The sequence below is a fragment of the Muscardinus avellanarius genome (assembly GCF_963383645.1).
Source record: "Muscardinus avellanarius genome assembly, chromosome: 12".
In the NCBI taxonomy this organism is placed as follows: domain Eukaryota; kingdom Metazoa; phylum Chordata; class Mammalia; order Rodentia; family Gliridae; genus Muscardinus; species Muscardinus avellanarius.
This window is the reverse complement of record NC_137798.1, coordinates 40,947,388-40,957,457: the sequence shown is the minus strand read 5'-3', so window position 1 is coordinate 40,957,457 and position 10,070 is coordinate 40,947,388. Positions and strand designations below refer to the sequence as shown.

Here is a 10,070-nt window from a genome sequence, read left to right as displayed (position 1 = left end):
CTTTGGCCAAATGATTAATATATTGGGATAGAAATTAGACAACTGTCATGGGGTGCTTAGGTAAATTTCTATGCATTTCACTTTCTTTTTAGAAAAGTGGGAATAATATCTATCTTACAAGATTGGTTCTGAGAACTAATAATGTGATGCAGAAAGTCCTGGAGTTCTTTCAAAAATTTATGCTGTGGTATTTCCAAGAGCCCTGGCCATTCTTCCAAAGCAGGCTTAGACGTACATTTGTGAACACGTAATACAAATTGTAAGCCACAAAAGACCCGAAATGGCATCGAATGGCACTGAACCAATAGCATTGAATCTGGTCTTGTAAAAGCAAGGAAAACACAAAAAGTTAGCTGACATCTCCTACGAATGCACGGTTCATTGGAGGCAGAACCCTGGCGTTGAGCTCTCCTACTGAGACTTAGTTTCAACTTGCCTTGGTAATTGTACCTTCGCATATCATAAGCCTTAAGAGGCAATGGAGCCAATCCCTGGGAAGTTTTCGTTTTAACACATGATTACTACCTGGGAGGTTTTCTTTCTTTTTCCTTTTTTTTCCCAACAGGGATTGAGACCAGGGGTATCCTACCTCTGGGCTACACCCCTAGCCCTTTTCATTTTTTATTTTGAAATGGAATCTCGCTAAGTTGCTGAGGGTGTCTCCCTAAATTGTTGGTGCCGGCCGGGTGTGGTGGCGCACGCTTGTCATCCCCACGCTTGGGAGGTGGAGACAGGAGGATCACGCAGGTTCGAAGCCAGCAGCGGTGGCTTAAGAGACCCTGTTTCCAAAACTAAAAAAAAAAAAAAACGGTCTGGGAGTGTAGCCCAGATATAGAAGGGCTTCCAGGAACTCTGCCACCTAATAATAATAATAATAATAATAATAATAATAATATAATAATAAAATAAAATAATTGTTGATGCTGGCCTCGAACCTGCAACCCTCCAGTCTCAGCCTCCCGAGTACTGAGATTAACAGGCCTTGTGCCATCGTGCCTGGCTTTATCTCTTGATCTAACCTTTTTTTTCTTCTTCCCTACATATTTTGTCTCAACAATAAAATACTGGGGGCGGGGAGGGGGGACAGAAATAGAGAATGGTTTGTTAGTATGTGGCCAGTCAAGGAAAACACAATTGCAAAGATCACCAAAAACCTCTGTAGAAGTACAGAGGTAAATTTTGAAGAACTGACAAAGTTGCTTTATTTTTGCCTGGACCAATCCTATAGTAGATGATGAATTCAATCCCCGGCTTGCAGGCTAGGAGCGGGGATGGGACAGGAGCATCAGTTCTATTTCTGCAGGTGAAACCAGAGGATGGTGAACTCAACCCCTTTTTTTTCGGGAGTGGGTACCCAGAATGCATGGACACTCTGACTGCTGCCCTCCCTGGGGCTGAGGAGCAAGTCAAGCCAGCCGGGGAGGGAGGAACAATGCCAGGGCTTTCTTGAGCCTCCTGCAGGACGCCTTTCTTGGCCATCTTTAAGGGGACTCAGCTGGGCACCCAGGAGAGGGCTCAGGATCCATTCTCTGCAGCAGAACAGTATCAATCAGCAACAATGCAATAGTGAGTCCTTCACGACACCTACAACTGCTACTACAAAGATTAGCATCTCGCTTTACTGGGGGAAAGGGGAGGGCTATGCTTCCTCTGAAGTCGTTTTTGCCACATTGAGCTAGAGTTTGCCCCTCCCCTAGTCAACAGGATTATTAATTCCTGGAAAATAATCTGAAGGTTCTCCAAGCATTTAAGTTTTTAATGCCAAAGCTTTCCCAACTTTTACGGGGTGTTCTGGAGATGGTATTGGCAGAAATGCAGACTGGCCTGAGACCTTTTCACCACTAGCGCGTCCTTCCCCGCAGAAAGCAGTTTGGGGGAAGTAAATCCGTACACCTCGCCATCATTTCCACTCTTGCGTTTTTAAAAGATCAAAAAAAAAAAAAAAATGGAAAGGCCTGGCAGGTTGGCAAACCCCAAAGAGGAACTGCCCACCGGGTCTGCGTCCTCGGGATCTCAGCAGCCGACGACCCCAAATCAAATCGGTCCTGGGAAACCCCAGGGAAAGAAGGTGTCTTGCAGAGGGACAGGGTGACCGAGTGCAGGCTGCAGGGAAGTACCTGGGGGAGGGGGCCGCTCGGGAGGACTTTCCAGCCACTCCGCCAACATGACCCCAGTGGCTCATCGCAGGGAGTTTCTCTAATGAGCCCCGGCTCTCTGCAGAGGACGAGGCCAGTTCTCTTTTTCTGGTCTGACTGGCTTGGAAATTCCCCGCGCCTGACCCCGCCCCGGAGAATTCCCCTGCCAGCGTTTATAGGGCGGCGCGGCGGCGCTGGCGAGCCCACAGCAGCCCGAGCGAGGAGCCGCCGCCAGCGCCACCGCAGGAGCAGCGCGCAGCCGGCGAGGCAGACACCGCCGACCCTCGGCGCGCCATGTTGCAGCAGGCCGAGCGCGCCCCGGAGCGGGCCATGGAGGGGCCCCGGGACGGGCTCAAGAAGGAGCGGCTGCTGGACGACCGCCACGACAGCGGCCTGGACTCCATGAAGGACGAGGAGTACGAGCAGATGGTGAAGGATCTGCGGGAGATCCGCCTGGAGCCGCAGGAGGCGCCGCGCAGCCCCGAGCCCTGGAAGCAGCAGCTCACGGAGGATGGAGACTCGTAAGTGGCCTGGCGGGCGGCGGGGGCTGCAGCCCGAGCTCAGGGCGCCTGCTGCGCGGCGTTGGGGGTGGCTGGGGCGCCCCACTGCACGGCCTGGGCTCTGCACCCCGAGCTCGGGGAGCCTGGTGCACGGCCTTGGGGGCTGCAAGCCCGAGCTCAGGGCGCCTGGTGCACGGCCTCGGGGTTTCCTGGGGCGCCCCACTGCACGGCCTGGGCTCTGTAGCCCGAGCTCGGGGCGCCCCGCTGCACGGCCTCGGGGGCGGCAGCTCGGGCCCGGCGGGGGCGGGCGGGGCTGCGCGGCCGGGGAAGTACAGGGCGTCCCGGGCGCGGGGCGGGGCGTCTGGCCGGCGCCGGGCGGAGGGGGTGGGGCCCGGAAAGTCCCTGGGCGCCTGCCAGGAACACTCAGCTCATAATAACCTCGCGGAAAACACCGCGGCCGCGGCCCCCAGAAACCCCGGGCTTGCGCAATCCCCGCCGCCGCGCCTCCCCGCCCCACGCCGCGCGCTCACCGCCCCTGGGGCTTTCCCTCTCGCCCCGCAGGTTCCTGCACTTGGCCATCATCCACGAGGAGAAGGCACTGACCAAGGAAGTGATTCGCCAGGTGAAGGGAGACCTGGCCTTCCTGGACCTCCAGAACAACTTGCATCAGGTGCGCGGCGGGCTCAGCCCGGTGCCCTCTCTGACCCCAGCTGCAGCTAGCACCGTCGCCCCCAGAAGTTTCTAAGTGAACAGTCACTGGTCCTTAACTGCTCTGGCCTTTTACGTTCAAATCAGCCAGTATCTTAAGAGAGTCCCGTGATTTGGGGAGGTTTTTCTGACCCACCTGGGGACTCCGGTATTCGCACCCCCCCCCGCCCCCCACACACCCCTGGCTGGGAGGCTGCGCGTCCAGTCACCACCGGGAGAGGTCCAGGGTTCAGGGAGTCAGTATGTGGGTCTGCACGGTGGTTTATCGTCTCTCTCTTCCCTCTTCCACTTGTAGACTCCACTCCACTTGGCGGTGATCACTAACCAGCCAGAAATTGCTGAGGCGCTGCTGGAAGCTGGCTGCGATCCTGAGCTCCGAGACTTTCGGGGAAATACCCCCCTACACCTTGCCTGTGAGCACGGCTTTCTGGCTTGTATAGGAATCCTGACACAGGCGCTCACGTCGCAGCATCTCCACTCCATCCTGCAGGCCACCAACTACAACGGTAGGTCTGCTTGCCCCTGTCCAAGACCCGGGACGTGGAGAGGGGGTGGAGGGCCACTGGAGGAGTCCAGGCAAGAGCGTAAACTCGCAACATGTGAAAGATTAGGAAGATACGTGTACAAAAATGCCCATTGGGTTCCTTTATGAGGTTCACCCAGAGCCCATGTTCTCAGTTCTTAAAGTTCTGAAGAGGTGACCATATGTCCCATAAAAGAGCAGGGGAAGAGCTCCGTTTGGGTGGGAGAGCTGGAACAAGTGTTTGAACTTCTTGCTTTCTTTTCTCTAGGCCACACGTGTCTGCACTTGGCGTCAATCCACGGCTACCTGGGCATCGTGGAGTTCTTGGTGTCTTTGGGAGCTGATGTCAACGCTCAGGTGAGTCCTTCATGCCTCCTGATGGAGCGGGCTAGGCTCCGCCACAGTAACGCTAAACAAGCTCTTGGTGCAAGTGGGAATTCCAAACTCAGTTGTAAGCATCTCTCGTTGCTTTTGGTTTCAGGAGCCCTGTAACGGCCGGACAGCCCTCCACCTCGCGGTGGACCTGCAGAACCCTGACCTGGTGTCACTCCTGTTGAAGTGTGGGGCAGATGTCAACAGAGTCACCTACCAGGGCTACTCCCCATACCAGCTCACCTGGGGCCGCCCGAGCACCCGGATACAGCAGCAGCTGGGCCAGGTGACGCCGGAAAACCTTCAGATGCTTCCAGAGAGTGAGGATGAGGAGAGCTATGACACGGAGTCAGAGTTCACCGAGGATGAGGTGAGTCTCCATTCATTACCACTGCCCAAGTCCTCAGGGCCATTTGCCCTCCGCCCTCCCAGGCCCTTGCAGCTGCTCCTTTAATCATAGCAGTCTCAACATTATTCATTCATCAAACTCCAGCTTCTGTAACCAGTATCCCAAGAGTAGTGTGTCTCTTTTTTAGTTGTTTTATTTCTTTATTTATTTTGTGGTACTGGGCATGGAACCCAGGGGCATTTGACCTCCGAGCAACACCCCAAGCCCTATTTTTTATTCTTTATTTTGAAACAGGGTCTCACTGAGTTGTAAAGAGCCTCACTAAGTAGCAGAGGCTGGCCGGGATCCTCCTTTCTCAGCCTCCCAAATGCTGGGAATTACAAGCGTGGTTGTTGTTTTAATAGTTTACCCCTCCTCCTCCTCTTTTTTTTTTTTTAATCCTGGCGATTGAACCCAGGCCCTCGTGCATGCTAGACACATATTTTACCATTGAGCTATACCTCCCAGCAATAGCTGAGCCTTTTTTTTAAGGAGAGGAGGAGTTTTAAAGGGAAACCCCCTCTGCCTATAAAGGTTCGTTATATTTAGGTTAGGAAGAAAAGAATCCAAGAATACTTGAGTTCTTCCCAGTGGCAGCCCTGCATCGTCCTAACATTTTTGGCAGAGTTGTGGAAGTTTAATGTGGTTTTTTTCCCCATTGTTTTCAGCTACCTTACGATGACTGTGTGTTTGGAGGCCAGCGCCTGACATTATGAGCAGAAAATGCAGACAAGAACACGGACTTGTATGTACTTATTTGTATGTACTTGTATGTACTTATTTGTACAAAAAGAGAGTTTTATTTTTCTAAGAAAAAAAGAAAAAAGGAAAAAAAATTCAAAGGGTATACTTACCACCACACCGCACACTGCCTGGCCCCACACATTTTTCTGTGGTGGGTCAGCCCTCGTTTTGTTACTTCTGTGGACTTTGTATGGGGGGGACAAGAAAGATCTTTGGAATTCACAGAACACCTCTTTTCATCTTTGCCACTGTCGAGATTTTGGAGAAGGTTACCAAGAGAATCTGATGAGAAGACTACCTTTTATTTATTGTACTTTTGAGTGAACCACCATGGATTCAACGGCTGGCCCCAGTGGTGTCCTGTGACACGTGATAATCAGGGGTTTGGTGGTGTGGGGTTAAAGTCACTACCTACTCAAGGTTTGTATTACCCTCTTGTAAATGATGTAAATGGTGTATTTTGTTGGTAATTATTTTGGTACTTCTAAGATGTATATTTATTAAACAGATTTTTACAAACGGCTATCCTGGTCATTGTCTTTGGGCCGTCAGGGGCTCCCATTCTGAGATTTGCTGGCTCCTCAGGTGGAGGTGGAGCCACGTGGAGGTGGAGCCATGTGGCGGGGAACAGTCAGCGTGGAACTCATTCAGAGAGCAGCTTCTCACAGGCTTAGCCGCCCCCCTCGCCCGCTGGGGCAGGCACGTGTGGGAGGAGGCTGTTGGCAGCCAGGGATGATACGCCATAGGAAATGCCTAGCTCAGCCTTTCAGCCTGTGGCTGGAAGGCTCTAGATTGTAGCCCTCTTTCATCCCCTTGATCTAAGCTATTCCAGAAACCTATTTCCACGGTAGGAAATTAATTGGGGTAAGAGGAATATGCTGAATGTATATTTTATAGAGGTAGGAAAAACTTAAGACAGCTAGAAATCTCCTAATGGTGGAAATTCCTAAGGCTGTGGGCTCAGGTGGGACTGCTCCGATGATGTGTGTTGGCAGAAGCTCACCTCTGGGCTCTCGTTTTCCAACTGGGCCCTTGGGAGCATTGCCCAGGACCATCCGTGTAAAAAGTAACAGTGTCGGGCATGTGGTGCTAGAGAAAGATGCAAGCTACTGCACGACACCCTACACAGCATGGTGAAAGAAACATCCAGAGAGAATGGCCAGGGTTACCTTTCAGGAGAGGCAGATGGTTAGCTTTAATACCCTCTTGTTTTCAGGCGGTTAAACATTGAAACATGTTGCACCTCTAAAAATCGACTTGTCTTGCTCATGGGTCTTGGATAAAAAGTGATGATAAAGCCACGGAGAGTCTTCAGCTCAGGCTACCGAAACTACTGAATGATTCACAGAAGGAGATTTCACAAGAAATCAGTAGCTTCTGTAATCCCAGTACTTGGGAGGCTGACACAGGAAGATCGCAGCTTGGCGCACAGCCTCAGCAACTTAGCAGAACACCCTTCCGTCTCGAGCCAGCACGATGGTGGTCCTACCTCTGCTGTTCTCTGTCAAAATGCCTCCGATTCTTCAGTGAAACCTCCTGTCCATCAGGTCACCTGACCAAGAGTGTTAAATGCTGAAACACCTGAGCGTTGGTTTGGGTTCAGCTCTCTGCTGGTAACTGGAAAGGGTAAGGTGGAGATGAGGGAAATATCCACATCCTTATACCCAAAAGAACAAAGATTGGAAACTTGGCTTCTCCATTTTGGAACGATGCCCTCAGTGTCCCTACTCAGAAGTGACGTTTCTTTCCATTGTAATGGTGTTGTATAGAGGCCAATTCAGCCGTGCACGTTGGCTCAACTTCTGTGCTAGGAGGCTGGAAAAATGGCGGATAGCTGTGGTCCACCCCTCCTGGGCCTTCTTCGAGACCAGCTTTTGAATGGAGCCTCGCCCTCCGGGACGACAGCGGAGTGTCCTCTGCTGACCCACTTGGGCCCGCTGGCCACCTTTCTAGGCTTCAGCCAACCTCAGACGCTTCACCGCACAAATCCCACAGTAGCTGAGTCCAGTTAGGGCCTAAGGTCAGTCCTGGTTCCTTATCGTCCATGTCTCCATCCCCTCCCCCCTTCCATCCCATCATGCCAGTCGGTTGGTTGGCTGATGCCTGGAGTTCCCTGAAGGAAATCAGAATGGAAACACATTAATCTATAGAAAATCTTGTTTTACATTTTGAGTGTGTGTATATGTATGTTGCAAGGGACTGAATCCGAGGCGTTCTGCCTCTGAGCTATATGCCCAGCCCTATTTTTTTGTGGTACTGGAGATGGAACCCAGGGATATTCTACCTCAGAGCTAACCCCCGGCCCTATTTCTTATTCTTTATTTTGAAACAGGATCTCACTGAGTTGCAAAGGGCCTCACTGAGTAGCTGAGGCTGTCCGTGAACCGCGATACTCCGGTCTCAGCCTCCCGAATGCTGGGATGTTAGGTGTGTGCCACCACGCCCGGCTTTTTTTTTTTTTTTTTTTTTTTACACAGGGTCTCGCAAAGTTGCTGAAGGCTTCATTAAATTGCCGAGGCTGTCTCTTGCAACCTTTCATCCTGTCTCAGCTTTCCAGGTACTGGGATTACAGGCAGGTGCCACCACACATGGCTCTTCTTCAAATCTCAGCAAACAAGAACAAAAGCTTTCAAAGAAAACAGTTCAGCAGACTGGGATTCTGCAATCCCGGGATTTGGGAAGCTGAAAAAGGAGGATTGCATGTTTGAGGCCAGCCTTGGCAACTTTGCAAGACCCTGTTTCCAAATTTTATATATATATATGTATATCTATATGTGTGTGTGTGTGTATATATATATATATATATATATATATATGAATTTATATATATATATTGGAACATGTATATATAGGAATTTATATATATAATTTGGAATTTATATATATATATATTTGGAATTTGGAATACTGGAATTTGGACTACATATATATATATATATATATATATATATATATATATATATATATATTTTTTTTTTTTTTTTTTTTCCCCTAGAAGCTAAAGGTCTCCTCAGGACAGGTAGAAGCAAAGGAGCCTTGGGAGAGAGGGAAGTAGCAAGAGAGGGGAAAAAAAGAGTCACATCAGCAACTTCCTTGAACTGAGTTCCTGATTCCTTCTGCTTGCCTCATCCAGCAGGATCAGTTTCCTTTATGGGGCATGTAGACCACGTCATTTCCATAGGGAATTTTTCTTTAAGGAGAGACAAAACTCTAGACTGAGCAATCTGGGTCGCTTCCTGTGCAGCCCGCGTGCTCGGGGGCTTTGCTTTGAAACTGCAGTTGCTTCTGGGAGTGGTTAAGTGGGGCCAGCACTGAGTCAGTGAGACAGGTTCTGTCCCGTCTCCCTTCCCCTCAGATTTTTACTAACTTATCCTAGCTGTAGCGAGGCAAGAAAGGTCAGAGCTGTGGAACTCCAGTCAGAAACCGGCCGAAGAAGTATCCCCAACCTCTGCCCTGGGACAAGACTACCCCAGGATGGTTCTCAATCCTACTGGAGCAGTACAGAAATTGAAACTAGATTGCATTTGTATTCATTTGCATTATAAAGAACTATTATTCTGCAGGCCCTGTGCCGGGAGCAGGAGACAGTGAGTCTTGGCTTCTGCCTCAAGCACCAAGGACCAAGCAGAGACAGAGCGGGCCCTGGGAGAGGGGCCACGGGCTCACACCCCAGCTCGAGGCTTACCCTTACCGCCAGCACTGTCTCTCATTCTACCTCTGAGCTACAACTCAGCACTATTTAATTTTTTCTTTGAAACAGGGTCTCCCGAAGTTGCTGAGGGCCTCACTAAATTGCTGAGGCTGGTCACAAACCTGTGATCCTCCTGTCTCAACCTCCCAAACCCTGAGATTACAGGCATGCTCCACCACAGCTACCACTATCTACACTCGTCTTATGCTCCAAGGGACCAGCAGCATCGTTTTGCTAGGAAACCACTTGTATTCAGAACAAAGCTAATTTCTGGTCTGGGGTTCAGCTGACTATGCCCAGCAGGCTACACCACTTACTGTTATTATCATCATTATTATTGTAGTACTGGGGATTTAACCCAGGGTGTTCTACCACTGAGCTCATCTCCAGCCCTTAATGTATTACAAGACAGGATCTCGATAAGTCACCCAGACTGGCTTTGAACCTGTATCCTCCCTCCTCAGCCTCTCAAGAAAATGGGATTACAGGCATGCGCCACCATGCCCAGCCACACTTTTCATTTTTACATCTGTGTGTGACCCTAGACCCAGCCTGAGAGAGCTCTCCCACCTAGATGGAGCATGGTGGCACAGGCCTAAAATTGCAGGATTTGGGAGGCTGAGACAGGAAGATCACAGGTTCAAGGACAGCATCAGCAAGAAAGCAAGAGTCTCAGCAACCTAGTGAGATCCTGTTTCAATAAATAAATAGCTGGGGGAGCCGGGCGTGGTGGTGCACGCTTGTAATCCCCGCGCTTGGGAGGAAGATCGTGCAGGTTCGAAGCCAGCCTCAGCTACTTAGTGAGGCTCTCAGCAACTTAGTGAGACCCTGTTTCCAAATAAAATATAAAAAAGGTCTAGGAGTTTAGCCCAGAGGTAGAAAGCCTCTGGGTTCTACCCCCAGTACCACCAAATAAATAAATAAATAAACAAATAAATAGCTGGGTGTGATGGCGCATGCTTGTAATCTCCGCACTTGGGAGGCTGAGACAGGAGGATCGCGCAGGTTC

The 10,070-nt window shown here is 50.5% G+C and overlaps 1 protein-coding gene across 1 annotated transcript; it reads left to right on the top strand.

The window, feature by feature from the left end:
* Positions 1-2,429: 2,429 nt before the first annotated feature.
* Positions 2,430-5,342, top strand: NFKBIA (NFKB inhibitor alpha; the record flags this gene model as incomplete). Its single annotated transcript, XM_080707753.1, has 6 exons — positions 2,430-2,656; positions 3,197-3,305; positions 3,639-3,849; positions 4,135-4,223; positions 4,348-4,608; positions 5,295-5,342. 6 exons carry the CDS (start codon positions 2,430-2,432, stop codon positions 5,340-5,342), a joined length of 945 nt encoding a protein of 314 aa, XP_080563879.1.
* Between the last annotated feature and the right edge of the window lie 4,728 nt (positions 5,343-10,070).